The 26,794-nt window shown below is 58.8% G+C and overlaps 2 protein-coding genes across 2 annotated transcripts in view; both read left to right on the forward strand.

The window, feature by feature from the left end:
- Positions 1-21,304, forward strand: part of COL7A1 (collagen, type VII, alpha 1) — a 31,018-nt gene extending 9,714 nt beyond the window's left edge. The window contains 91 exon segments of the mRNA XM_012734909.1: positions 42-68; positions 160-204; positions 277-339; positions 717-788; positions 869-904; positions 1,041-1,076; positions 1,250-1,321; positions 1,429-1,506; positions 1,736-1,762; positions 1,843-1,896; positions 2,025-2,087; positions 2,197-2,256; positions 2,381-2,416; positions 2,621-2,665; positions 2,739-2,774; positions 3,111-3,155; positions 3,234-3,269; positions 3,361-3,396; positions 4,126-4,158; positions 4,325-4,378; positions 4,735-4,794; positions 4,890-4,925; positions 5,010-5,090; positions 5,192-5,227; positions 5,419-5,463; positions 5,687-5,758; positions 5,991-6,035; positions 6,280-6,306; positions 6,504-6,533; positions 6,649-6,729; positions 6,806-6,841; positions 6,917-6,952; positions 7,042-7,122; positions 7,356-7,391; positions 7,745-7,798; positions 7,886-7,930; positions 8,799-8,834; positions 8,906-8,941; positions 9,060-9,155; positions 9,274-9,309; positions 9,403-9,438; positions 9,538-9,585; positions 9,865-9,900; positions 10,022-10,144; positions 10,226-10,426; positions 10,526-10,561; positions 10,637-10,690; positions 10,865-10,933; positions 11,009-11,053; positions 11,164-11,226; positions 11,358-11,402; positions 11,704-11,739; positions 11,842-11,877; positions 12,000-12,044; positions 12,255-12,287; positions 12,366-12,428; positions 12,524-12,559; positions 12,643-12,723; positions 12,859-12,927; positions 13,048-13,083; positions 13,167-13,208; positions 13,347-13,391; positions 13,476-13,520; positions 13,978-14,013; positions 14,097-14,156; positions 14,271-14,378; positions 14,552-14,623; positions 14,755-14,789; positions 14,944-14,978; positions 14,981-15,003; positions 15,116-15,160; positions 15,358-15,393; positions 15,876-15,911; positions 15,989-16,045; positions 16,192-16,263; positions 16,792-16,863; positions 17,066-17,101; positions 17,417-17,497; positions 17,732-17,785; positions 17,866-17,919; positions 17,992-18,054; positions 18,442-18,504; positions 18,598-18,714; positions 18,879-18,956; positions 19,054-19,107; positions 19,270-19,318; positions 19,766-19,798; positions 19,930-20,016; positions 20,251-20,340; positions 20,468-20,665; positions 20,966-21,304. Coding sequence (XP_012590363.1) covers positions 42-68; positions 160-204; positions 277-339; positions 717-788; positions 869-904; positions 1,041-1,076; positions 1,250-1,321; positions 1,429-1,506; positions 1,736-1,762; positions 1,843-1,896; positions 2,025-2,087; positions 2,197-2,256; positions 2,381-2,416; positions 2,621-2,665; positions 2,739-2,774; positions 3,111-3,155; positions 3,234-3,269; positions 3,361-3,396; positions 4,126-4,158; positions 4,325-4,378; positions 4,735-4,794; positions 4,890-4,925; positions 5,010-5,090; positions 5,192-5,227; positions 5,419-5,463; positions 5,687-5,758; positions 5,991-6,035; positions 6,280-6,306; positions 6,504-6,533; positions 6,649-6,729; positions 6,806-6,841; positions 6,917-6,952; positions 7,042-7,122; positions 7,356-7,391; positions 7,745-7,798; positions 7,886-7,930; positions 8,799-8,834; positions 8,906-8,941; positions 9,060-9,155; positions 9,274-9,309; positions 9,403-9,438; positions 9,538-9,585; positions 9,865-9,900; positions 10,022-10,144; positions 10,226-10,426; positions 10,526-10,561; positions 10,637-10,690; positions 10,865-10,933; positions 11,009-11,053; positions 11,164-11,226; positions 11,358-11,402; positions 11,704-11,739; positions 11,842-11,877; positions 12,000-12,044; positions 12,255-12,287; positions 12,366-12,428; positions 12,524-12,559; positions 12,643-12,723; positions 12,859-12,927; positions 13,048-13,083; positions 13,167-13,208; positions 13,347-13,391; positions 13,476-13,520; positions 13,978-14,013; positions 14,097-14,156; positions 14,271-14,378; positions 14,552-14,623; positions 14,755-14,789; positions 14,944-14,978; positions 14,981-15,003; positions 15,116-15,160; positions 15,358-15,393; positions 15,876-15,911; positions 15,989-16,045; positions 16,192-16,263; positions 16,792-16,863; positions 17,066-17,101; positions 17,417-17,497; positions 17,732-17,785; positions 17,866-17,919; positions 17,992-18,054; positions 18,442-18,504; positions 18,598-18,714; positions 18,879-18,956; positions 19,054-19,107; positions 19,270-19,318; positions 19,766-19,798; positions 19,930-20,016; positions 20,251-20,340; positions 20,468-20,665; positions 20,966-20,982 — 5,043 coding nt within the window. The 3' untranslated portion in view covers positions 20,983-21,304.
- A 930-nt stretch (positions 21,305-22,234) lies between these two features.
- On the forward strand, positions 22,235-22,528 carry UCN2 (urocortin 2). Its single transcript, XM_004676598.1, has one exon. It carries the CDS (start codon positions 22,235-22,237, stop codon positions 22,526-22,528), a length of 294 nt encoding a protein of 97 aa, XP_004676655.1.
- Positions 22,529-26,794: the final 4,266 nt, after the last annotated feature.

Raw genomic sequence — 26,794 nt, forward strand, 5'->3', positions numbered from 1 at the left:
GGCCTGCCACTCTGACTCTAACCCCACGTGGCTTTCCTCAGGGCCAGAAGGGGGAGCCTGGACAGATGGTGAGTAACCCTTGTGGGGGCTGGAAACTAGGTTGTGGGTCAAGGGGTCAGGGGAGGCTGTAACATAGGCCTCACTGATTACCCTTCCCAGGGCCTCAAAGGACAAGATGGACCTCCCGGGCCCCCTGGCCTCCCGGTGAGTAGCTCCCCACCCCGACCTCTGTGCCCTGGATGGCTTACTGCCTCCTGACCTGCCATCTCCTCCCAGGGTAGGGTTGGTGCTCCTGGTCCCCAAGGACCCCCTGGAAGTGCCGCTGCAAAGGGTGAGAGGGTAAGTGTGGGGACCAATGAGGTTCCCCTCAGATATTTCTCCCAAAGTTCCATGGTATTTTTGGAAGAGAAGAGAAAGAAAAGACTGCGTTAGAACCACAGGGTGTTCCTTGAAACCTACATGGATATTAGAAACCACACTAGAGACTTTGGGGAAGGCTGGGAAGAAGAATGGGGTTCTGAGATTCCCTGGAGCCCTGTGGGTGGGAGTTCTGGTCCTGGAGGTGGGGAAGGCGCTTGCCTCAGCTGTGGCCTAGGCTCTGTTTGGCTCAGAGGTGCTGCTTCCTCTTCCAAGGCCCCAGCAACACACAGGGGCCTGGATGGCGAGCAGTCCAGACCGGGGACACTGAGGGCGTGTCCTGATCTCTGCCTCCTTAGGGCTTCCCTGGGGCAGATGGGCCCCCAGGCAGTCCTGGCCGCCCTGGGACTCCCGGAACTCCTGGGCCGAAGGTGAGTGTGCCTTGCCCTCGCAAGTCACAGGGTAGAGTGTTTGCTCCTCTGTCTGTCCTGACTCGGGCCTCCATTTACAGGGCTCCCCAGGGTGGCCCGGCTCTCCTGGAGAACCTGTGAGTCGCTTTCCCTTTTGTTCTTCCAAAGTTCTTTCTGTAGGGTGGGAGCCTGGGAAGGAGTAGGGCAATACTGTCCCAAGGCCCATCCTGAGACCCTCCTGAGCCCAGGCATCACTCTTTTCTCTGTCCTCAGGGAGAAAGAGGGCCTCGAGGACCGAAGGGGGAACCGGTAGGTGAAGGGTGAAGGGAGGTAGCCAAGATGTCCCAGAGAGGGGCAAGGCTGCTCAGACCAGACACTGTGTGGGGTCTGAGGTGTGATAAGGCATGGCTGGGACACTGCTAGTACCTTCTCCCACTCCTGAATCCTCACCAAACCCTGCCTGCTATTCTCCATCCCTGCAGGGAGAGCCTGGACAAGTCAGTGGAGGCCCAGGCCCAGCTCTTCCTGGGCGAAAAGGGGACCCTGGACCTCCGGTAAGTTCTAGGGTATGTGGAGACAAGTGATGTTGGGGGGGGCGTTAGAAGGAGGGTGAGAGTAGGGGTCTGTGGGGCTGTGCTTTATACTTGATCTTCTCCATCAGGGCCCCCCAGGATCTCGTGGCTCACCGGGGGACCCAGGACCCCGTGGCCCCCCAGGACTTCCTGGAACAGCTGTGAAGGTAACAGCATGACCTCCCCCCCCATACAGTCTCATAGCCTTCATGTGATCTGTGACATAGCGCCCCTACACACCCTAATGGTCTCTCTGAGCCCATGGGACCCCTTGATTCCCCCCCGATGCCTCAGTTCCCATGACCCTTGTAATCCACTTTACTCTCATGACCCTCGCTCCTCCTGCTATCCTGAGGAGTGGTGTGGTCCAGGTCATGACCATGATGTGTCTTCCAGGGTGACAAAGGAGATCGTGGAGAACGGGTAAGTGACGGGCAAGCTGTGCTGGAGGTGGCTTCAGGCTGACCTCCCTCTGGCCACCCCCTGCCTGCTGTTCTGTCTAGGGCCCCCCTGGATCTGGTGTTGGTGGCTCCACTCCAGGCGAGCCCGGACTGCCGGTAGGGAGACTCCATGCTCTGCCAGGGACCGTGAGGGGTGTGAATGGAGGGGCTGGGGGGCTCAGCTATGTCAGAGGGTGGGCACTGAGCCTTAATTTGAGGTTCACATTGTTCTTACTTCCTCCTAGGGTCTTCCTGGAAGCCCTGGACCGCGAGGCCCAGTTGGCCCCTCTGGAGGGAAAGGGGAAAAAGTAGGAGACCTGATGTTTTGGTGTCCCAGTTTGGGGTGGGGTGGGGCTGGGTGCTGGGTGGCACGGCGGAGCTTCCAGTAGGTCTTCTACTAATCTGAGTCTTTTTCAGGGTGACTGTGAGGATGGAGCCCCAGGCCTCCCAGGACAACCTGGGATTCCGGGTGAGCGGGTAAGTGTAAGGGCTGGGGGTTGAGTATGGTGGGCATAATTCCAGCCCCAATTTTCATCCAACAGTCACGTTCATCATCATGCCCAAGCCCAAATCTCTGAACTCCCAAATTCATCCCTTCTAGGGTCTACGGGGACCTCCTGGAGATGTTGGCCCCAAAGTAAGTGCCATCTGGGCAGGGTATAAGGTGAGGTGGCGGTATGAGGCGGCCTATTCCTGCATAGGACTAGGGGAGCTGGGAGTATCAGGATATGAGGGTTCTCTCCAGGACAGAGGCTATGGTTTCAGAGGACGGATGATGACAAGTTGAAACACCTGGTCTGGAATTCAGTGGTGAAGGTCCCTCTCCTAACTCTCCCCTTAGGGTGAACGGGGACAGACAGGGGCTGTGGGTGAGACTGGAGAGAAGGTAAGTGCAGCCTGGGGGCCTCTCAGGGCCCTGAAGCGTCTGGAGCAAGACTCAGTTCTGAATCTTCCAACAGGGTGAACATGGATCCCCGGGCCCTGCGGGACCCCAGGTGAGCCCCCTGATGGTGGCAGTGCCAGCTGACTGGGCTCAGTGCCCCCTCCTGGTTCTGAGCTCTCATCCTTGACCCCCATTGCCCTGCCTCTCCACCCTTCTTCACTTGCAGGATCTCATCCTTAACCCCAAAAGTGGGTAATACCCACTTTTACGTTCTGACCCTGCTGAACTGACCTTAACTTCCACCAGCCTGTGGGGTTTGAGTCCTGCCAACCTAAATCTTGACTTCCCAGGATGTGTCTCCAGCCCAAACCCCAACCTCCAGCCTTTGTTTGCCGTAGTCACTTTGCCTCTATCCGCGGGGATCAACATTTGTTGCTCCTCTTCCCAGGGGCTGCCCGGAGTCGCTGGACGCCCTGGAGCTGAGGGGCCTGAAGTGAGTGTGTGACTGGTGGGGCCAGGAGTGGGCGCTCACGCGCTCCCTCTCCTGGGCTCATGCCTTCTCTGCGCGCAGGGACCACCAGGGCCCACTGGTCGCCGCGGAGAGAAGGTATGTCATGGGTGGGGAGCCAGTTCCCTCTGGTGGAACGGGAGACTCTGGGGCCTGGGGGCCCACTCCTGCCTCTGTCCTTTCTCCACAGGGGGAGCCTGGACTCCCTGGGCACCCTGCAGTGGCGGTGAGTGAAGGAGGGCTCTGAACACAGCAGTGACCCGCCTGTAGACAGTGTCCTAGGCCGTGACCCGTAACCCCAGGACCCTGGGCAGCCTTGGAACTGGCTCGCCTCCCGCCGTAACACGCCTCCTGATGGCTGTGAACCCATGGCCCTGTGAGCTCCGTGCAGGCCCTGAGCTCTGTGTCCTCTGCCCTACTCAGAGGGGAGCCTGTGGTCTCTGAGCAATGACAGCTCGGCACCTCCCATTCTACACCCCCTTTCCCCCTCTCAGATCCCAACCAAGGCTTTGGTCCTCTGCTACCTGTTGGGAGTGACCAAATGCGGAGATTTACTGAGGGACTGGACAAGGGTAGTAATAAATCAGGCCTTGCATCCAAAGGTGATAAAGCGGTAACAAACTGGGCCTTGCATCCAATTAAAGGGGACCTTGCATATGGGATGGGACTAGCTGAAGGTGATAACAAACTGGGCCTTACATCAAAGGACACAGCAATGAGTCACCCCTTTGGAATGTGAACTTAGAATCTATATAAGAGACCCTTCCCCCTTATTGAGTTGGCAGTAGCTACAGACCCCACTCTAGGGGCTCCGTCTCAGCTGCTGTCCGGGAGCAATAAACTCTGCTTGCTCAGCCTTTCTGCCTCCGCCTTCCTTTCTTGCGGCCGGTCACAGAAGTTGGGACAAAACAAGACCCAGGTGGGGTCAAGCTGTGTCTGTCCTGTTTGATTTCAGGGACCAGATGGTGCAGGAGCCAAGGGAGAAAAGGTAAGTCTGGCATGAGTGAAGGGAGGTGGCTACAGGGAGGCCAAGGTCACATGCCTGTGGCCCTCCCTTGTAGGGTGTGAGAGTAGTGTGGCTTGATTGCTGGGTCGTGGGGGTCATGGGAGGTCATAGAGCCTGGGGTGGTACTGACAGTCTTTTCTACCTCCAGGGAGACGTAGGCCCCACTGGGCCCAGAGGAGCTGCTGGAGTCAAAGGGGAGCGGGTGAGTGAAGGGGAAAGGTTTAGGGAGTAGGGCAGATGAAGGTTTACTTCTTTTTTCTTTTCCTTTTTAAAAAAGATTTTGCTTATTTACGCATACAGAACTGGGTTATAGGTCAGAGGTGTCAGGGTGAGGGATTCATCAGAGACCAAATGAGGAGCAGAACAGGCAGATCTACTGAAATACACTGCTGAGGGGAGCAGCGGGCAGGCCAGGAGAGGTCTGCTGCGCCATGTGGGTCACCTGGCTGGGAATCAAACTCATGCCACAGTAGCTGCAGATGGTGTCATCGTGCTGTTTTAACCCATTGCGCCACCACAGAGGGCTCCCCCCTTTACTTCTGATATTTTTACCCTTAGGGCCTACCTGGATTGACTCTTCCCGGAGACCCTGGCCCCAAAGGAGACCCTGGAGACCGGGTGAATAATTGTGGGGATGGGAAATGTGACAGAGGGAGATGGTGTGGTGCCTGGGAGCCCCAACTAAGTCTTATCCCTCTTCCCCAACCCCACAGGGGCCCCTTGGCCTCACCGGCAGAGCTGGACCTCCAGTGAGTACCCACAGCCTTAGGTAAACACAGCATTTCTGGGGTCACTGGCTGCAATGCTCAACCTCACTCTTGCCTCCTCCACAGGGTGACTCAGGGCCTCCTGGAGAAAAGGGAGACCCTGGGCGGCCTGGCTCCCCAGGACCTGTTGGCCCCCGAGGACGAGATGTAAGGGGACTGAATTGGGGGAGTCCTGGGACACAGGAGACCCAGTGCACTGTCACCATCTCTGACAGGGCTGGACCAGGGCTGACTCTCATGTCTCACAGGGTGAAGCTGGAGAGAAAGGTGATGAAGGCCCCCAGGTAAGATTCCTTCCCACTGTGATTTCTGCCCCTTGAACTGTGACCCCGGCGGGCTGGGGGTTCTGCTGGTCACCCAGACCACCCACCTGCCTGCCTTCCAGTTGGTGCCCAGGCCTCTCTCCCCGCTCCCCCTTCCTGGGGTTAGTTTGAGTTGAACTCACCTGTTCGTGTGGCTTTCTCTCCATCGCTAGGGTGACCCAGGTTTGCCTGGAAAAGCTGGCGAGCGTGGCCTTCGGGTGAGGCTTGCAGGGAGATGCCAGGGGGTGTGGTGAGAGCTGTTAGGGGAGGGGCATGGAGGGAGAAGATGCTCTGAGGGGGAAACGGGCAACGAGTCTGGAGAGAGGCATGGGTGATTCTGGTTTGTTTTGAGGATGATGGGGAGTCTGGGAAGTATGGGGGGTTTTGGAGGAAACTGCAACATGTTGGGAGTGTCTGTCTCAGACCAGCTGCTCTTTGCAGGGGCTGCCTGGAGCTCGGGGACCTGTGGGTGAGAAGGGAGACCAGGGAGATCCTGGAGAGGATGGACGAAATGTAAGCCCTAACCTCTGGCCTCTGACTGCAACCCCGACTGCAGCCCCCCAACCACTCAATTCCTAACACCTAATTCTGCCACCTCACAACCTAAAACCTCACAACCTTCACTTCCTATGACCCCCTTCATCACAGCCCCCAAAAGTTCACCAGGAGCCCCATGAGTACTTAAGGTGTTTTAAAACCCCTCAAAGCTCCCACTTATCCTGAGTGACTCCCTGACTTTCCGCAGGGCAGCCCTGGACCACCTGGACCCAAGGGAGACCGTGGGGAGCCCGTGAGTATCACCGGGGTTCTGGGCTCAGGGATGTGGAGGTTTCCGAGGCTCATTCTGGTCAGTGCCCTCATAAGGGCCTAAAGGTCAGGTGGTGGCCACCTCCAGGCCTGACCTGCCTCCTGGGTGGGGGGAGGTGGCACTGGGGTACTGCAGGGAACTTGGGAGCAGAGTCGAGCCTGGGCAAACCTGAGCTGTGACCTGGGACCGCCGGGCTCCTGTTGACTGTAATGATTTCCTTTCCCAGGGCCCTCCAGGAACCCCTGGAAGGCTGGTAAGGGCTCAGCTGGACCAGGTCCACTGTCCTCTCCCTCACCTGCCCGTTGACTCCACCCTGCCCCCTCATCCCATTCTGGACTCACTCCCCCCACCCTTGGAGAACTCATTGATCCCATCACCCTTCACAGGCCCCTCACCTCTCCACCTGCCCTCATTGAACCATCCTCCTCACTATAGTCCTTCCTCCCACAGGCAGACGCGGGGCCTGGAGCTGGAGAGAAGGTATCAGGGTCGTGGGTGTGGTGACACTGAGCCTAGGAACGCGTCCCAGTGCCCCCATGACAGGTCTGCCTGAGGCCCTGGCGCTGTTCCTTTAACAGGCTTGTCTCTGCCACAGGGAGAACCTGGGGACCGTGGACAAGAGGGTCCCCGAGGACCCAAGGGTGACCCCGGCCCCCCTGGAGCCTCTGGGGAGAGGGTGAGTGTGGTTGGTCCCATGGGGAGGTGTGGGCCTGGAGGGCCTGCTCTGATTTTTCTCCTCCCTCTGTCCTTAGGGTGTTGATGGACTTCGGGGCCCCCCAGGCCCCCAGGTGAGTTCTACACACTGCCCATTGGTCTAAGACTCCTCTTGTTCTCATCTCTCATCTGACCTTTGCTCCTTCCAGGGAGACCCAGGTGTCCGAGGCCCTGCAGGAGAAAAGGTGAGTGAGTGTGGAGGCTTTTGACTGTGAACCTGGATTCTTAGCTCCATCTCACCCTTTGAGGCCTCTTATCCCTCTGTTTTCCTCAGGGTGACCGGGGTCCCCCTGGGCTGGACGGCCGGAGTGGGCTGGATGGGAAACCTGGAACTCCTGGCCCCCCTGGGCTGCATGTGAGTCATGGTGGCCGCTGCTCAGCGGCTTCTTCCCTGGCCCCTTAACGTGAGCCCAGCCTCACCTGGGTCATCTAGGTGTAAGCTCCAGGGCCAGACGGGTACGCTGTGTCTGCAGCCTGCTGGGGTTGGGGGTGGCGGGTTGTACAGCCAAGCAGGCCTTATGGTCACAAGAACTGGTGGCCCTGACTGCATGGCCGCTATAGACTCCCTGACTTTGAGTTTTTCCTTAGGGTGCTACAGGCAAAGCCGGGGACCCTGGGAGAGATGTAAGTGAGGGGAAATGTTAGGGTGGAGGGTGGCTCAGGGGTCCTATATACAGTGCAGCCCAAATGAGTGTTGTCCGGGCCTATGCCCGGGAGGCAGATTTTAGCAGTCTCCATGAACTTCTCTACCTTGGGGCCCGAGGCCCCTCAGTGTCCTGGATTTTTTTCTCTTGGGTTTCAGCAGGGAACCCCCACATCCCCAACTCATGGGGTCTCTGCCTCAGACATAGATCTCAGTGGGACGTCAAATTCTGGGTGTCACTGGAAGAAGACCTTAGTGGGGTCCTCACTGTCTGGATTGTGCCCCTGGGGAATATCTCAGGGGCCCTCTCAATGCTAGTGAAGACTTTTTCCAGGGGCTTCCAGGCCTCCGAGGAGAACAGGGCCCCCCTGGCCCCCCTGGAGCACCGGTGAGTTCAGGCTTTCTATGCTACCACTTTGTCCCCTTTCTACCTTCATCCCAACCCTGACTTCTGCCTAATGATCTGTTTCCACAGGGAAAGTCAGGCGAGGATGGCAAACCTGGCCTGAACGGGAAAAATGTGAGTGTCCAGCATACACGCAGCGACACCCACTGAGAAACACCAGCGTTTGTACGTAGCCTCGATGTGCAGGGACACACGGGGACTCGTGCAGATGTGTCGCCTGCATTCCTAGCCCAGACACATGCCTTGCAGACACAGAGAGTTACCTAATGAGGTGCACATGCTTTGTGCCCGGGCTGACCAACACCTGCCAAGGTAGTCTAAAGGCACAGGTACAAGCAGAGCCAGACATTGGTGTAGCAGGGCAGACACACTGGTGTGAAGTCACGTTCAGGGACACTTGGAGACGTTAACACACCGACACAAGCAGGTGCTAAGACAGACCCAGGCACACAAGAGCATCTGTGCTGAGATGCGGCGAGGCTGCCCTCTGTGACTGGTGGGTGACACATGCTTTCACGTGAGAGCGCACAAATCGAGCAACTCGCAAGACTTGCAGACAGATCCCAAGATGCAGACAGTTGTCGACATTAGGGACAAGCACACACCCTCCTGCGGACACATGGATAAGCCCGGCCCGTGTGCATACATGGGCTAAGATACGCAGGCAGCCTGAGACACCTACCCAGTGTCGCCTCCCAGGACAGACCCACAGGTCCATGCAGACACACATAGGCCATGTGGACCCTCAGCCACCTAAAGATAGATGCATATGTGCGGAGTCACATCTAGAAAGTCAAAGAAAAGAGGACACGGGCAGTTGGTCGTGAAGGTGAGCAGACCACTCAGGGGCCACAGTCTGTGCTCTAATACAGCAGAGGCTGGGGGTTGCAGGCACCAGCATCGGTCCCTGACACCCGCCAGGATGGCATCTTGCAGCTAGATGCTGGGGACATTTGGGCTGATGTGAATCCTCTGCCCGCAGGGAGAACCTGGGGACCCTGGAGAAGACGGGAGAAAGGTAAAGTTCCTCCCTTGGAATCTGTTCTGGCCTCAGACAGGAGCCATGTCTGAAGCACTTGTCTTCCTCAGGGAGAGAAGGGAGATTCCGGCCCCCCTGGGAGAGAAGTGAGTGCCAGAGTCTTCTGCAATCTCTGCCTTCACCCCCACCCGGCCCTGACCCTGTTCTGTGTGACTCCACTCCTCTGGGGTCTCGGGGTCCTGATGCTGGACAAATTCTCCGCAGGGTCACGATGGACCTAAGGGTGAGCGCGGAGCTCATGGTAGCCCTGGGCTTCAAGGTCCACCAGGCCTCCCGGGGCAGGTCGGCCCTCCTGGCCAGGTGAGTGTGCGGGGCAGTTCTGGGACCTGGGAGCAGCAGGTGGCTTTTTGCTCCCACCAGACACCCTCTTGGGACTCCGTGATCTTGTGTGACCATTTTGTATTTCGGCCTATCTTAGGGTTTCCCTGGTGTTCCAGGAAGTGCAGGCCCGAAGGTGAGTGTGCATATAGTTGGGGTGTGGGGGAGTATGGGAAAAGGCTGGCCAGCACTGGCAACATTTACCCCACCCGGTCATTCTTTATCACAGGGTGACCGTGGAGAGACTGGACCCAGAGGGGAACAGGTGAGACCCCACATTTTTCACATGCCCCAGTAGCCATATCACCAAAATATACAGCCCCTCCCAAAATGGGGTCCAACAGCTTGTTTCTTGTGTCTCCAGGGCCTCCCTGGAGAGCGTGGCCTGAGGGGAGAACCTGGGAGCGTGGGGGTGAGTGAGGCTGGGTCCTGACTCCTGCCCATGGGAGCCCTCTGATCCCCTTCCTCTTGCCATGAGGCCCCCCACCCCTACCCTTGGGATTGCTGGAATCTACTCTCAGGGCAAACTGGGCTCTGGGACATGCCAGGGAGGGGCTCCAAGGGCCTTCATCAGCCTCATCCAAGGGTCCTCTGGGCAAGAGTCCTGGGGGAGAGGCACCGAGGCTGTTTCTGGGGCAGAGGCAGGGGCTTTTGCTCCTTGGGCGGCCCCTTACCGCGCTTATGTTCTCAGAATGTGGAGCGGTTGCTGGAAAACATTGGCATCAAGGTAGGTCATTCGGGAACTGGGGTTGAGGGCTGGTGGGGGCCCCTGCAGCAAGTATTGTGCGTAGGGCAGAGCCGGGGCAGGCGGGGGCTGCTGTAACAGGCCCTGCTCCTCCTACCCTTAGACCTCTGCCCTGCGTGAGATCGTGGAGACCTGGGATGAGAGCTCTGGCGGTTTCCTGCCTGTGCCCGAACGGCGCCGGGGTCCCAAGGGGGAACCGGGAGAGCGGGGTCCCGCAGGCAAGGAGGTGCGTGTTGGCTGAGCCCTGGGGGTGTCTGTGGGGACTGCGGTTATGCAGCTACCAGCATTCGCTCTTCTGCTCCTCCAGGGCCCCATCGGCTTTTCCGGAGACCGCGGGCCGAAGGGAGATCGTGGGGATCCTGGCCCTCAGGGGCCTCCTGGACTGGCTCTTGGGGAGAGGGGCCCTCCTGGACCTCCCGGCCTTGCCGGGGAGCCTGGAAAGCCTGGTATTCCTGGGCTCCCAGGCCGGGCTGGCGGTGTGGGGGAGGCAGGAAGGCCAGGAGAGAGGGTGAGCCTGAGGGCTGGCTGGGAGGGCTGCTGGGAAGTGGGGTCAGGAAAAGCTGGGCTCCCTGTGGACATGGCCCTCACCCTGCTATTTGCACTTCAGGGAGAACGGGGTGAGAAAGGAGACCGAGGAGAACAGGTGAGCTGGGAGGGGGGGGGTGAGAGCCCCGGGAAGCTACGTTGGAGCGGTCACCCCATGTGCTTCTACCTGCAGGGCAGAGACGGTCCTCCTGGCCTCCCTGGACCTCCTGGCCCCCCTGGTCCCAAGGTGATCACCCCCGCTTTGTCCTAGGCCTGTGTCTGCTGTCACCAAGAGACCAATATTAGCTAGGGTTCCAGAAACTCAATATGGTATCCCTGGCTGTAGAACCCTCTGGGGCCCTGTGGTGACCCTCATGCCCCATGACAGTCACATCTCTCCCCTGGGACCTTGTGCTCGTAGGTGACTGTGGATGAGCCAGGTGCTGGATTTCCAAGAGAACAAGGTCCCCCTGGACTCAAGGGTGCTAAGGTCAGTGTGTGGGGTCAACTTGGGGCCTGCTCTCTGTGTGGCACCAGGACCTGACTTGACATGTCGTCCCCACAGGGGGAGCCAGGCAGTGAAGGGGACCGAGGCCCCAAAGGAGACAGGGTGAGGACCCCTATGTCATGTCTGCCCCCCCTCCAGGAGGGCATTCTGAGGGTGTATGTATGTATGTGGGTGCAGTGATTGGGGACTCAGGGGATGACACTTGCTTGCAGGGTGTGCCAGGCCTCAAGGGAGACCAGGGAGAGCCTGGACAGAGGGGCCATGATGGCAGCCCGGTGAGTCCTTACCCCCAGCCACACTCGCCAGCACACGCCTTGCCCCTGTGTTGTCCTGAACGCCCGGGTCTGTCTAGGGGGAGCTGGGGTGGGGCGACAGGGCAGTGTGGCCTTAAACCTGCTCTCTTCAGGGTCTGCCAGGAGAGCGTGGTGTGGCTGGGCCTGAAGGAAAGCCGGTGAGTGGTGGTAGGAACAGCCGGGGTTACGCTCTTCTGGAACCTGCAAGCCCCCCACCTCTGCCATGGGCTGACTGCCCCTCCGAGTGTCAGCAGCGATGGGGTGCTGTGCTGTGTGCAGTGTGAATGCTGATGTGTGATGTCATGAAAGGTGGGCTGTGTGTGCGTGCGTGCGTGCGTGTGATGCACCTACCTGAATTCATGAGGGGCAGTCCTGGGTCTGGATTACTCTGTGCCCAGGGAAAGGCTTCAAAGGGTGGGAGAGGCCCATTGAGGCTCAGCAACTCTTTTCTCCATTCAGGGTGAACAAGGTCCAAGGGGAGCTCCCGGCCCAGCGGTGAGTACCTCATACTCCTGCCTCCATCATATGCCCAATCTCCACAACTCCTCATTTCCCAGAGTACTGGCTCTCTCGCCTCAGGCTTTTTCTCTCTAATAGGGTGGCCATGGAGACCCAGGACCATCTGGTGCCCCGGTGAGTGATGGGGTACTGTCTGGTGGGGGTGGAACAGACATTGGTCCTACTGATGAACGAGGCCATGTATGTGTTAATTCCAGCCAGGTGGATAGTTCTGACCCTTTGACAATTTTCTCTAGGGCCTTGCTGGCCCTGCAGGACCCCAGGGACCTTCTGGCCTGAAGGTGAGTATGGTGTGCACAGGTGTGTGGCTGGAAGGAGGCTCCTTCAAGCTGCGTCTGCATGAGGATGATACCTGTCAGCTTCCTGGGGTGTCACTGCCCTGCAGTGAGGCTGGGCACCAAGGTGCCAGGGCATGGTGGGCTCTGCTTGTGGATAGGGGCTGAGGAGTGTCTTATCCACTTGTGGGGTCACACGATCTTGGTTTTTGGCAGGGAGAGCCTGGAGAGACAGGCCCACCAGGCCGGGTGAGTATCCTAGCTCATGGCCAGACTCCCAGGGGGTTGGGTGGACTTGGCATCACCCTGAACTTGTTCTTTCCTCAGGGTCTCCCTGGTCCCACTGGAGCTGTGGGACTTCCCGGACCCCCTGGCTCTTCAGGACTTGTGGTGAGTCCACCATGCACCTGCCTTCTGGGCCCCATTTATCCCAGGCCTCTGTCTCTTGTTCCATGTCCCCCTTACATCCGATTTGTCTTCCTCAGGGTCCTCAGGGGCCACCGGGTTTGCCAGGGCAAGTGGTGAGTCTTGGGGATCAGGGCTGGGCCCAGGGGGCAGGAGCTGAGTGGACTGGTCTGCCCCTGATGGATCTCCTCCTTTTCAGGGGGAGACAGGGAAGCCGGGAGCCCCAGGTCGTGATGGTGCCAGTGGAAAAGATGGAGACAGAGGAGCCCCTGGTGTGCCGGTGTGTTCTGGGGGAGCTTGCTGCAGGCCTGCATGGGCCCCTGTGCTCAGTTGTGTGCCTGGAGGGTGGAGGGTGGACAGGAGGGCAGGAGGGCAGGGTAGGAGAGAGGCAGCTTCTCACACTGCTCTGCTATAGGGGTCTCCAGGTCTTCCCGGCCCCGTCGGACCTAAAGGAGAGCCTGGAACCATGGGGGCCCCTGGACAGGTGATCCTTAACCTTGGCACCCATTCTTTCTACCCATTCTTTCACTGCCCCCCTCCCCAAGTTTTGGGTGGGGGTAGGGCAAAGGGAGGAAGCAGGTAACTCAGTCAGTTTGTCCCACAGGCTGTGGTCGGGCCCCCTGGAGCAAAGGGAGAAAAAGTGAGTGTGGGAGCCCTGGGAGGAGGAGCTAAGTGGGGTGGGGGGGATCAAGGAACCCCCACCCATCCTTCTCTCTCTTCTAGGGAGCCCCTGGAGACTTTGCTGGAGACCTGGCAGGAAAGCCGGTGAGTATGGAGCCCCAGACAGCATGGCTTATCCCCGCTCATGACCTCAACCTCCATAGTGTGTCCGCACTGGGCCTCCCGCCTTGAGTCTCCTCTGTGACCCTGACACCCATGTTACCTCCTGCTCCATCTCCACAGGGAGCCAAAGGCGACCGCGGACTGCCAGGGCCACGTGGTGAGAAGGTGAGGCAGGCCAGGCACTAGGGCCCGAGCATGGGACACGGCGGGCAAGGCTGGGTCCAGCCCCTCACCACCCTTTCTGCGTAGGGTGAAGCTGGCCGTGCAGGGGAGCCTGGAGATCCCGGGGAAGACGTGAGTCTGGGTCTGGGCAAGGTCTGGGCCGGGGCTTGCTCTGGGGAGCGAGCAGGGTCTTGAGCTCTTGGCTTCTGCACTCCCAGGACTCAGGTTCAGGACTCCGGAGGTCTGTGGACGCCTCCTTGGTGGTGTGTCCCTGCGCCCCCTCCCCCTCTGGTCTGTGCTCTGTATCTAGCACAGCTCACACCCTGGAATGGGAGTGCCTGGGCTCCTAGTCCTGCCTGAGCTCCCACGCCTCCTGCTCACCTCTGTTGCGCCTCTGTCTGTCTCGTGTGTGAGTCCCGCATGTCTGTGGCCATGTCCTCTGCTCTCCCGTGAGCCACGGCTTGCTCACATGTCTGAATTCCCATGTGTCTGAGCACATCTGTGCTCCCCTGGGAATATTTTTGGGCCATGCCTATGTTCTGAGTTGGTGTTCCTACCCTCTAAAGTGCTGCTGATTTTATTTTTTTAGGGTCAGAAAGGCGCTCCGGGACCCAAGGGTCTCAAGGTATGTGTCCTCCAAAATGTGCCTGTTGGGTCTCATGGTCCTGAGACGCCCTGAGCCCGATATGATCGCTCTTTCCCTTGAAGGGTGATGCAGGAATTGGGATCCAGGGTCCCCCTGGACCAGCTGGTCCTCCAGGTCTGAAGGTGAGTCGATGCCCATCACGGTGGCAGGGAGGCCCCTGGCAGCGGGAGGAAGAGGCCAGTCCTGAGGAGGGGGTCATGCTGGGGTCCTGCCCCCCTTGGCTGTCTCTGTTCCAGGGAGACTCGGGCCCCCCTGGACTGCCTGGTGCCCCTGGTGTTGTTGGGTTCCCTGGCCAGACAGGCCCTCGAGGAGAGACCGGTCAACCAGGCCCCAGTGGAGAACGGGTAAGGGAGCAGCCTGTGGGGACTTGGTGACTTCAGCACTTCGAATTTGGCAGTGGGTGAGGCAGAAGGAGGGGGCCTCGGTCCTGCCTTGGCTCACCCCAGTCTTGGGGAGAGCAGAGGGGAGGAAGTTTCTGGAGTTATGCTCTACTTTTCTTGTCTTATTTTTTTTGTAGGGGCTCGCAGGCCTCCCGGGGAGAGAAGGAGCCCCGGGCCCATTGGGGCCGCCTGGACCGCCCGGGTCGGTGGTGAGTGGAAGCGCCCAGTGCCCACATGGCCTTGCGGGCCCTTGTGAGAGTCACGCTGGGCACTCTGCCGCACTGCCTGACTCGGGGGTGCTTTTCCGAGTCACAGGACCCTCATTTCACTCTGCCTACAGGGAGCACCTGGGACCTCTGGACTCAAAGGAGACAAGGTAGGTGGAATATACTGCTGGCTCTTTCCTGTCCCCTGTCCCCCCGCCAACCCCCGCTGACCCGTCACCCCTCGTCTTCACTAGCCTCTTGCAATCTTCTGTCCCCCGCTGGCGCCCCTCACTTTTTCTCGGTGTCTTTTTGGTCTCGGGGGGGGGGGACCCTGGAGCAGGGCTGCCGGGGGCCCGAGGGAGCGTGGGGAGCCAGGTGTCCGGGTGCGTACGTCCTGCTCCGCAGCCACAGCCCATGACCAGCGTGACCGCGTCATCGCAGCTCTCGCCTCTGATTTCCGACTTCTGAGTCAGTGATCTCAATGTCCCCATCCAGGGTGAAGATGGCCGCCCAGGACAGGAGGGCCCCCGAGGACTCGTGGTGGGTGCCTCGGGAGCAGCACCGACTGCAGGGCCTCCCTGCTGCCGGGACGCTGCAGCCCTCGGGCCGCGCTTCTCTTGGTTTACTCTTGCTCCTTTGTCTCCTCGACTCCCGGAACCCCTCTAGCCCTCCCCTGCCCCTGAGCCGCCCACTAATCAGTCCCCAGCTCCTTAGCTGATAGTCTTCTGCTCCCACAGGGACCCCCAGGCAGCCGTGGAGAACGTGGGGAGAAGGTAAGGAGGTGGCGGCAGATGGGGGTGAGAGGGGACGGGGTGGCTCTTGTGATGCGGAACTTGGGGCTCCTCTGCGTGGTTTCGCCCCATTCCAGGCTGCTGACCCTGGTCAGGCTCCCTCATCAAAGGTCTCCGTGTGGGTTCAGTACACCGCTGAACTGGCTGAAAGTTGGCGTGACCTTGGGCACCTCTGTGTCCTGTGACTCTTGTCAAACGCCATGGTGGAGATGTCAGAGTATAAAAGGAGACGAGGGTTGGACAGACTTTTGGAATACTGATACGCTGTGCTGCGTAGGGGTTACAGCAGTTCTCTGGATCCCCCAGTCTGCTGGGTGTCAGTGAGAGGAAAGCTTACATGTGACGACATGTCGAGCCAACATTTAGGGTTTACATCATTACATGAAAAAATAAAAAGTCTTTGTAGTCTTCAAAAAAGGAAAAACCCTTCGTCTGGGTGAGACTCACACTCTTCTACCCAATAGGGTGATGCTGGAACTGTGGGGCAAAAGGGTGTCAAGGTGAGTGTGGGCATGGGGGCAGGGCACGGTGGGGCTGAAGGTGCTCCTGACTCCTCTGACTGCCCCTGTCCACTCAGGGTGACTCAGCCGTGGTTTTGGGGCCACCGGGGCCACAGGGTGCCAAGGGGGACACGGTGAGTGGGCGCGGGCCGTGTAGACTGGGTCTCCCTGGGGTACGTGAGGGGCTTCTGTAGGGGCTGGGCAAGAGAATCTGAGAGAGCTCAGCTCTCAGAGAGTGAGGACTGGCAGCCCCTGATCCTGACTTCTGGCCCTGACCCAGGGTGAACGAGGGCCTCGGGGTACAGATGGAGACAAAGGACCTCGGGGAGACAGCGGTGACCCTGGAGAAAAGGTATGGGGAAGAGTGGGGTTCTCTATGTGGGGTCAGGAGGGAGATCCTGTGACCATGGGGTCAGACCCTCTCTGGGGGTCTGAGAGGTCAGCACAGGAGGAAGGGAGGGGCATTTCTGGGGGGTCAGAAGGGGAGGGGCTCAGTAGGCCGTGGAGCGCCAGAGGATGGCCGAGAGGATGAGGCTCTGCCGGCAGCTCAAGGCCTCAATTTGCGGTCAGGAGGGGAGAACTGTGCACTGTGGGTCCATGAGAGGCCCTGTGTAAATAAAGGACGGAGCTCCTTGGATATTAGGGGTACTCCGGTAGGGTTAAGCACCCAGTGGTGGGAGAGAGGGGCAGGAATCTGGGTGTCCTGGGGTGAGAACAATGCCAGCCACGCCCTGCCACAGCGTGGCCTGGAAGCAGAGACACTGGGGTTCGGCTTGGGAGGCCCCTGCCAACTCTGCCGTGGCTGCGAGGTTCCGGTCATACTCAAGCCTTCTGGCCTGGTCTGGTCCTGATGGTGTCCCCCTCCTGGTCATTCCCACAGGGTGCCAAGGGAGAGCCTGGTGACAAGGGCTCAGCTGGGTCTCTGGGAGCACGTGGACTCACCGGACCTAAGGCAAGTCCCCACGCAGCATGGTCCATGGGTCACACATGTCCCATAGTTGTCCTCTGAGCATGGGAGGGTGTCCAGTCTCCCTCCTGTCAGCCATGTGGGGCCCGTGTGCAGCCAAAGTGCAGAGTCACCGGGTGGCTCCATGTGGGTCAGAAAGGGCCAGTCACATTGAGGGGCCACCCTCCCTCATCTCCTCTCCCCACAGGGTGAACCTGGTGCTACTGGGATCCCTGGTGATCCGGTAAGATATCCTTGCTCCCATGGGCCCCCACCCCCATGTGGTAGCCTCATTTATAATGACTCAGTGCCCTCATGATCCCAGGGGCCCCACCTTCACAATAACCCCAGTGATGGTCCCAACCACATGCTGAGCCCCTGCCCTTGGTGACCCTTGTCCCCTTTAAAAACCCTGCCCACCACCAGCCTTAGCCTCCAGCGGTGACTCACCTCCACAGTGTTCCCTGCACATCAATCCTGCATGATTCCCTTTGATCCCTCATTGATGTCCTCTGATCTCACAGTGATTCCTCCCCACCCTCCACCCCATCCCCTCCAGGGTTCCCCAGGACAGGATGGAGTCCCTGGTATCCGAGGAGAAAAAGGAGATGTTGGCTTCTTGGGTCCCCGGGGCCTTAAGGTAGGAAGAGGACTGGATTTTTGCCCTGATTAGGAGGGCCTGATGTTGGAGGGTGAGGTATCTGGAGTTGGAGGTCAGGTATCTGGGGTTAGATGTTGGGATATCTGTGGTTGAATGTGGGGTGTTACATCAGAGGTAGGAAGGCTGAGTTAGTATCAGTGGCCATTTTGGAGAGGATCAGGGTAATAGACTGAAGTATCTGGATGTCCCTTTTCCACTGTTTTTCCCCCTCAGGGTGAACGGGGCCTCAAAGGAGCCTGTGGCCTGGATGGAGAGAAGGGAGATAAGGTACAGAAGTGACAGGTGACAGGGATGTGGGCACTCTGGGGCCTGGGGTCTGGACTGACCCTTCCACCTGGTGCCCGCAGGGAGAAGTTGGCTCCCCAGGCCGCCCTGGGCTGGCAGGACGCAAAGGAGATATGGTGAGTGTGAGGCACCCCAGATGGGGAGAGGATGAGTGGGCCAGGGCCCAGCTCATGTCTTTTCTTTTCCAGGGGGAACCGGGTATGCCGGGTCAGTCAGGAGCCCCTGGGAAAGAGGGCCTGATCGGTCCCAAGGTATGGGGTCTCTGGGCAGTGACACTGGGGGTCAGGATGGGGCTGGGAAAGGCACAGAAGGGTCATGGGGAGTTTAGGTCAAGGAAGGTTGGGTCATTGGGGGTGAAGTGGAGTGGGTCTTGAGGTTTCAGGGTGGGCAGGGGTATGAGATGAGTGGTGGAGCAATAGGGAGCTGTGCGTGGGTGCTGAGGGGTTGCAGTGGGTGGGGAAGGTCTCTGTGTCAGCGTAAGGGAAATAGGTGCCACAGTGGGGTTGAGGCCATGGGGGTCGTAGCAGATTGAAGGTCCTGATGGGTAGGGTCACATGTGCTCAGGTCATGGTTCTGGGGCCAGGAGGATCATGGGGATGGAGCTGAGGGAAGCCAAGGCATGCTTCTTTTGTTGCCAGGGTGACCGAGGCTTCGATGGGCAACTCGGACCCAAGGGTGACCAGGGCGAGAAAGGGGAGCGGGTAAGTTGTGGTCAACGTGTGATCAGTTCAGGGGATTGTGCTGTCTGGAAGTCTTGGGGTGCTCTGATCACTGACTGGCCAACCTCTCCTCAGGGCCCACCGGGACCTGGCGGTTCCCCAGGTCCCAGGGGCAATGATGGCTCTAGCGGCCCCCCAGGGCCTCCTGGAAGTGTTGGTCCCAAAGGTCCTGAGGGACTTCAGGGCCAGAAGGTAAGGGGCCCTGACTCTGACTCCTGACCCCTGAACCGTCTTGACCCTCTGACCTTGCCCCTCCCCCAATGTCCCTGCCCCAACCTCTGAACCCCTGATCCTTATTTTGTTTTACTGCTGACCACTTCAGCCTCTGCTCCTCCTTGTGTGCTCATGTCTGACAGGGTGAACGAGGTCCCCCTGGAGAAAGTGTGGTGGGTGCTCCTGGGGCCCCTGGGGCCCCCGGAGAGAGAGGGGAGCAGGTGAGTGGGAACTCCTAGTCTTGAGGGGAGAGATTGGGGTGACCACTGATATCCATGAGGTCAGAGATCACAGTCTGATCCCACCTCTTGCGCATAGGGGCGGCCAGGACCTGTCGGCCCCCGCGGTGAGAAGGGAGAAGCCGCACTGACAGTGAGTGTGGGCTTGGGTGGGCTGCGGCCTGCCTCCTGCGCCAGACCCCAGCCCCTGGGTCTGGGCCCTGATGCATGCTGTCCCCCCACGGCCTCTCTGCCACGTGCCTGCGCCCCTCCTGTGACCCATGGGTTCTGATGGATTCTTGCCTTCTGTTCCCAGGAGCATGACATTCGGGGCTTTGTGCGGCAGGAGTTGAGTCAGCATTGCGGTAAGTGGGGTCTGGCCCAGAGGCTCGCCATTCCCATTTCACCCCAGCAACCCTAGACAGGGACAGTCAGGGTCCTCAGAACTTTGGGGGAACAGCAGCCAAGAAGATGGGCGGAGGTGGATAGCTACAGAGAGTGACATGCTGACAGGACGTCCCTGGGGGGAGACCCATGGGCAGATGTTGGCAGGGTCCTTGAGGTCCCTTGGAGCCAGAGGAGGCAGGGTGCTGTGGGCTCCCTCGGGACATCAGAGTGACCATCCGCCCTTCCTCCCACGTCTGCCTCATGCCCGCCTGTTTCCTGTGTCTCTTGCCCTGGCTTCCCCTTCTCTCTCCTGCTTCCCACTCTGTTTTTGCTTTCTCCTGTCATCTCTGCCACTCTCTATCTGCCCCCCGTGTGTCTCTCCTCCCTCTCCCTCCCTGTCATTGTCTCTCTCTCTGCCCCTCCAGCCTGCCAAGGCCAGTTTGTTGCATCTGGATCACGTGAGTAGTTTCTGGTATTTTCTGCTCCTGGAATTTCCTCACCCCAGGTCTGCTGTGCCCATTACCCGAGTCCTCTTGGCTAGGGTGGGGCCCCAATGACCCAGGGTCCTGTGCCCCACTCCTTGCCGCAGGACCCCTCCCCAGTTACGCTGCAGACACCGCCAGCTCCCCACTCCACCCTGTGCCAGTGCTCCGGGTCTCTCATGCAGAAGAAGAAGGTGAGGACACGGACCCGTGTGGGTGGGGCCCAGACTTGTGCAGGGGCGCTCTTGCCTGCCTGGCACACTCAGGGCCCTGCACAAGCACCGTGTGCACCGTGTGCACCGTGTGCACATGGCATGGAGACCAGTATGCCTGTCCACCCTGAGGCCAGGATTGGGCAGCATGAACCTGACCTGGCAGTACCCCGGTGACAGCGCACCCCGGTGACAGCACACCCCACCCCTCCACAGGCCGGGTGCCCCCCGAGGACGACGAGTACGAATACTCTGAGTACTCCGTGGAGGAATACCAGGACCCTGAGCCTCCTTGGCATGGTGACGGTGAGAACGGGACAGGGGGGTCGGGGTAAGATGGGGTAGAGGCAGAAAGAGCTGACCCTTGCTGACCTCTCATGACCCCTCTGTGATTCCCACACCCCTGCTGACCTCCTGACGCCATCAGCTTCAGACCCCTGCTTGCTTCCACTGGATGAGGGCTCCTGTACTGCGTACACCCTGCGCTGGTACCATCGGGCTGGGGCAGGTGGCAGGGCGGCCTGTCACCCCTTTGTCTACGGTGGCTGCGGAGGGAATGCCAACCGTTTTGGGACCCGTGAGGCCTGTGAGCGTCGCTGCCAGCCCCCGGTGGTCCAGAGCCAGGGAACAGGTATGGGCCTACCTCCCCCTGCAGTGGGTTCCTGGGCACTGAGCCCATCTAGATTAGGTCGTGGGTCAGAAGCCTCCTCAGACTGCAGGACCCAGGACAGACCTCCAGACCAAAGAACTGAACAGAGGGCTGTAGCTGCGGAGTCCCCAGTGTGGCCCCCTCCATGTTCCCTGTGGAGGCCAGAGTCCCACTCGCACTTGCTGTCAGCTCCTTCCCACGATGCTTGTGCCCAATATTTCTCGTGGCTGACATGCTGGGTGGGCCAGATGACTAAAGACACCTCCCAACCTGCCCTGCCAGGTGCTGCCCAGAGCTGAGGCGCCAATGAGGAGCTGAAGTTCTGTGTCCCCTGGAGGAACTGGTGTCTCAGCTGGACCCTGCTGTCCCTCCCCTTGGTGCTAGTGACCTGTGTGCACGTGAGCGTGCACGTGTGTGTCCGTTATTTCAGTGACTTGGTCCCGTGGGTCTCGCCTTCCCCCCTGTGGACAAACCCCCATTGTGGCTCCTGCCTCCCTGGCAGATGACTCAGTGCGGGTGGCTGTGGGCAGTGAGCGGATGTGACTGTTTCTGACCCGCCCTTTGACCCAGGCCTGTGATGACATGGTGCTGATTCTGGGGGGCATTAAAGCTGCTGTTTTAAAAGGGTTCTGTTGTGACTATTTGTGGACAAGCTGTGTGGAGGGGAGGAGGCAGGTTTTCTCTAGGAGCTAGCAGTATCTTACATGAGTCCTGGTCACTGTCCCTTGACCCTCAATCCACTACTTGACCCCAAAAGGGGGTAGATGGGGTGAGGTGTGTCCCCACTGCTCCCCAGGAGGTGATGAGTCATAGGTGGGGACTGTTTCATGCCATGAAGCATGTTCTGGCTCCAATCCCAGGGGGCTGAGGGAGATAAATGGGCCCTGAAGGGGGTAGAGGATGAGACCACAGCATACCACTGCCTGGCCCCAGCCCCAGGCAGCCCCAGCAGCCCGACTCACCCCCAGTGGAAGCTGCAGGCTGGTACTGGTAGGAATGGGGTCCTGATGGGCAGGGTCCTGGGGGTTGAGTGGGCTTGGGATTTGTCTGGACCTGAGGGGGTTACGGGGTCTCTGACTACTTCTCTACCTCAAGCACCACCATTTCTGTCCCTCCTTGTCCTGGATCTGCTGTTTCTCTTGCTTAGACCTCAGGATTCACTTTTTTCCCTCTCTGCATCCTTATCACCATCAGGCTTTTTTGTCTCTGGGGTGGTTTTGATCTTTTCCTGACTGCGTCAACTTTACCCTGCCTCATCACATTCATCTCTCTCTCTACTCCCTTTGTGCTTCCATAGCTTCCATAGCTATGTCTCTTTCCATTTCCCTGACCCCTTCTCTGCTCAGCTCTGCCTTGATTTTCTGTGTCGCACTCTGGCTCTCTTCTTGATGTTCTCCTCTCTGTCTCCGTCTCTCTGTGCCCCTGACCTTACCTCCCTAATCTCTACCCCTCAGTCCCTGTCTCTGCTTTTTCTGTCACTCTCTGTCCATGAGCTAGAACTCACCAGAGCCCCTCTCTGAGTCTGTTTTTTCCTCACAGCCTGACCACACAATGACCAGGTGGGCTCTGCTGATGATGGTCCTGGTCCTGGGCAGGGCCCTGCTTGTCCCAGCAACCCCTGTCCCAGCCTTCCAGCTCCTCCCTCAGAACTTTCCCCAGGCCACTCCCTATCCCGTGGCCTCGGACAGCCCCAGCACTGGCCCCCGCCCCGGCCCGCGCATCACACTCTCACTGGACGTCCCCATCGGCCTTCTGCAGATCTTACTGGAGCAGGCCAGGGCTAGGGCTGCCAGGGAACAGGCAGCCATCAATTCTCGTATCCTGGCCCATGTTGGCCGCCGCTGAGCCTGAAGGAGGTGATCACCATGATGGGGCCACTTGAACTGGTAGGCCTGGAGGGCAGCGGCAGAGCTGGATAGTACTATACCTGGGCATGCTCCCTCTGGACACACCATGTGGGATCACTGCCACACGGTGTCATATCCCAGCTGTGTCTCACAGAGTCACAGTGTCTGAACAACTGGACAATGCCACATTGGGTTGCTGCCAAGTGGAGTCCTGCCACACCTGGGAGCCCCGCAGACTGACCGTCTGGACACTTGGATTCTACTGTGGAAGGTCACTTGCTACCATGTGGAGTCTTGCCACACAATCACAGCGCATCCGGACACCGCCGCATGTGGTTGCCACACAGGCCACTTACAGGAACCTCAACTCAGGAACTCCACAGTGCACCTGAGACCAGTTCACCTAAGGTCAGACCAGCAGGCCTGCCCTGCCCCCAACAGGTCATCATGCAGGGAGGTGCTGGGGAGAGTCACGTGCACCCAGCACCCACCTCGGACGATGGAGCCACCAGGCTTGAATGTTCAGGCGTGGGATGTCTGTGGCTGTGGTTGTGGCAGCCTCAAGTTGGGGGTGTGTGAGCATGTGTGGCTGTGTCTCCGTGGATCTGACAGCTGTGTGAGAGCCGGGGGCAGGCATGTGGCCAGGCTGGGAGGAACAGGTGCTTGTCCCCCAAACTTGCATAAAGCAAGCATAGCACACAGTAGGGCAGGGATCTTACCCACACCCTTGGTCACACACGGCTCAGGGGACGGGGCTCAGGTTGCTGCCGCTCCAGTGCAGCCCCGCCTCTACTGAAGTGTCCTGGCAGGTGAGCTCACCTTTCCAAGCCTCGGTTTGATCATCTGTAAAACAAAGTAACACCACCAAATTTCTTTCGCGCACTGACAGGTGTATTTGAGGTTCTGGCACATGGGAAGTGCCCAATAAAGGCAGTGATTGGAGAATGAGCCATGAGAATCAGTCACGTGCACCCAGGCAGTGAGACCCAAGGGCACCTGTTTGCTCTGCCCTCCGCTCTACCTCCCCAACCCCCATTCCACTAACCTGGCTCCTTGGTGTGGAAGGTAAGTGTCACCGATTTCACACTCCCAGCTCTGCTGCTGGGCTAGAGTTGGGACTACCTCTGGCAGGCAGGCAGCGTGGCCAGGCTTGCTGCACGTGGGGCGGGCACTCTGGGCAGTGTAGACAACTCTGACAAGGGCCAGAGACAAGGGCCCACACGGGGCAGTGTGGGCATCTCAGGCGGGAGAGAAAGGCAGCACAGGCTGGAGTGGCGGCCTGGGGTGGGGGCCCTGGCGCTGATGTCTCAACTGGAAGCAGCCCTGGGGGGGGGCGGGCCTAAGGCGGGGCTGGAGAGGCAGGGCCCAAGGGCTGGCTGGGGCTTTCTCCAGAACCCGAGGGCGGGGTTGCCGGCTCCAAGCTGCGGGGGGGCAGCGGCCAAGGCCAGTTCGGTTGCAGGATGGACAGAGGCAAGGAAGGAGGCAGCTCCCTGACAGACCCCAGGTCAGGGAACAGAAGGCAGGGTAGGCATGGGCTGCTTGGCGCGGGTGGGGGACTGGGGAAAGACTTGGGCTTAAAGGGATTAGTGCTGGAAGGGGTGTGAGGGGTGTCTCCATGTCTGGGGGGTGACCTGAGGGGGCATCAGTCTGTCAGTGGGCTGAAGGAGGGGGATCACTGTTGCCTCACAGGGGAGAGGGGGCTGGGCCAAGTTAGGGGACTATAAATAGCTTCTTCCTCTAGCTGGGGGAGGGACAGCCAGCTGGAGCTGTCTGAGGCCCTCCCATCTGCCCTTTGCTGTCCTCCAAGGGGTCACATTTGTCCATTTCCTTCTCCAGGGGTCATGCCAGTTTGGAGAGCTCATTTGGGAAGTTTTCCTTAAGCCAGCATTTCTAGGATACTTACTGTGTGTATCGCTGGTCCTGAGCGACTCTAAGCACCTACTGTGTGCTCTGTCCTGGTCATGAGCCTCTCTGAGCCCTTACTGTGTACCTTGGATGGTCCCGTATACTGAGGGCCCCTTCTGTGTACCCTGAGTGAGACTGGGACCTGCAGGTACTGACCAGGTTCCCAGGCGGCTTGGTCAATGGCTCCCTACTCCTGGGTTGGAACCTCACACTCCCTGAGCTCTGGAACCTGGGAGACTCAGCTAGGAATGGCCAGAGGAAGCTGGAACTCCTGGGAACCCCCCCACACCTCCCAGTGGCAGCAGGGGGAAGAAGCAGGGAGGCAGCCGAGAGCCACAGGCCCCATTGCCCATCTGCACATGCCTGGGCACTGGGCCTCTGAGTGCGTGTACATAGGGCCATGTGCTTCTGTGCATCACACAGGGGTCTGTGTGGAATGCATGGAGGCTTCGGGGTGTTTATTCTGTGAAGGGTGGTTTGGCACTTTGGTCAGGACCAGCCAGCAGATACAGGGACTGGGAAGAGTCTGAACATTGAGACCTGAGGGTTGAAGACTCTGGCCACCCCGCATCTTGTAGCCTGAGACCCTGGGAGTACAGAGGTCTCAGTACAGAGGCACCACCAGCCCCAGGCAGGCTGACAGCAGGGAAAAGCTGAGCAGGATGTGTCCACACAGGCGTGCACTCAGAGGAGGGGAAAGCCATGGGTTAATCCATTGGGTATTACTGATGCTGAGGGCACAGAAAGCCAGAAGAACATCTCAGTAGAGGGAACAAGCAAGGTCACAGGCCTCAAGGCGGGAAGTTTGGCAATAGCACCAGGTGTGGGTGGTGAGGTTTCAAAGGGCAGAGAGGTGAACTGAGCCCCTTCTATGCTGTTGGTGGGGTCTGTGATGCTGGGTCCTTGTCTTCCTCAGTTTCTTTCAAAGGGATGGGGCCACAGGGGAAGCAATGGGGAGTTATCTTCAGAGCAGATGTAGACTTTGGCCTTGGGGAGGAGTCCAGGCTTCTCTGCTGTTGATTTGTGGCTCTTGGATATAGGGGATGAGGAGGGTGTGTCTGGGTCGGTCTAGGGTCAGCCTGGGAAGAGTGGGAGGCGTAAAACCACTCCTTTTCCTGGGAAGTCAGGCCCACACGTCTGGTCATTGTGGCTTCCCAGAGATGGGCCTGGCCAGCCGAACCGCCCTGCTGCCCCCTGCTCCCAGCATTTGCCTGGGAAGTGAGTAGGCAGGCCTGCGGAGGTGCTGGGTGTCGAAATGCTGAAGGAGGTCGTTTCTAGAGAGTGCTGGAGTAGATGGGGTGTAGGAGTGTGCCCACAGGTCTCTGAGGCTGGGACAGTCCCAGGACGGCTTTGGCAGTGACCAGGACACATAGAGGAGCAGATGATAGTCACAGGGGGCCCGTCAGGGGCCGCTTGTACGCAGAACTGCTAGGCATGAGGTGGAGAGGAGGGCGGTAGGCAATGCACAGAGAGCATGAAGGAGGAAGTGGTGAACTGTGTTCAGGACAGGGCCTACCGCAGGGTAGAAGCCAGGGCTGGTTTCAGGAAAGTCTGGTTGGGTGTCAGTATATGAACTTCCTGAACTTTCATTTCCTGTGGAGTGGGCAAGATATCTGTATCAGAATCATTGAAAAGTTCCTTGCCAACCTCTGCAGGGCTGTAGAGGACTGACCCATGGCAGGGGCAGGGGGAGAAGGGACAGAGGGCAAGAGTGCTATACCCATGGTGCAGCTGGTTGAGCCTTGTTTCCATGCCCCTGACTCCTGGCTCGGCACATACTGGGCAGTGAGAACTTGAGGATGCAATAATGATCCTGCCAGGGAATGTGATGGGCAAGGATAGAAGACAGTGTGACCCAGGTTCCAGCAGTGTGAGTAGGAGCAGAGCAGGAAGTGTATAAAACTTGGAAAGGCTTCTGAGGAAGCAGAGTGGAAGGACACTGAACTAGGTGTTCCTGAATTTCTGGATCTTTCTCTTGACCCTTACTATCGACACTGCAGAGATAAGTAATAAAATAATTTATATCATTAATGTGTGTTAGAATGAATTTTTCATTCTATACCAGATTCTTATCTATCCCAGATCCTTGTAAGATTGATGATGTGTGCATTCCATTTTCCTGATGAAGATATAAAAGCTCATTTAAAAAAAAAATATGTAAACTATAATTTAAAATTTAATTTGTAAAAATGAAATCTTGGAAGAAGAATTAAGTCCTACTGCCAGGACTCAGTGCGCCTCCCAGAGAGCACGGTTAAAAGGTCCTGCCCATGTGCTCTCTGTGGGCTGGGTTTGGCTGGAGCTCCCTGGCAGCCAAGGCAAAGAGAGAATGGTGATCAAATTTGTACTTTTTATGAAA

Source organism: Condylura cristata, unplaced genomic scaffold, assembly GCF_000260355.1.
Source record: "Condylura cristata isolate star-nosed mole 26May11 unplaced genomic scaffold, ConCri1.0 scaffold00004, whole genome shotgun sequence".
NCBI lineage: Eukaryota > Metazoa > Chordata > Mammalia > Eulipotyphla > Talpidae > Condylura > Condylura cristata.

Excerpts from the sequence above, each read along its gene's own strand:
- UCN2 (XM_004676598.1), top strand. The coding sequence starts at position 22,235 with ATGACCAGGTGGGCTCTGCTGATGATGGTCCTGGTCCTGGGCAGGGCC.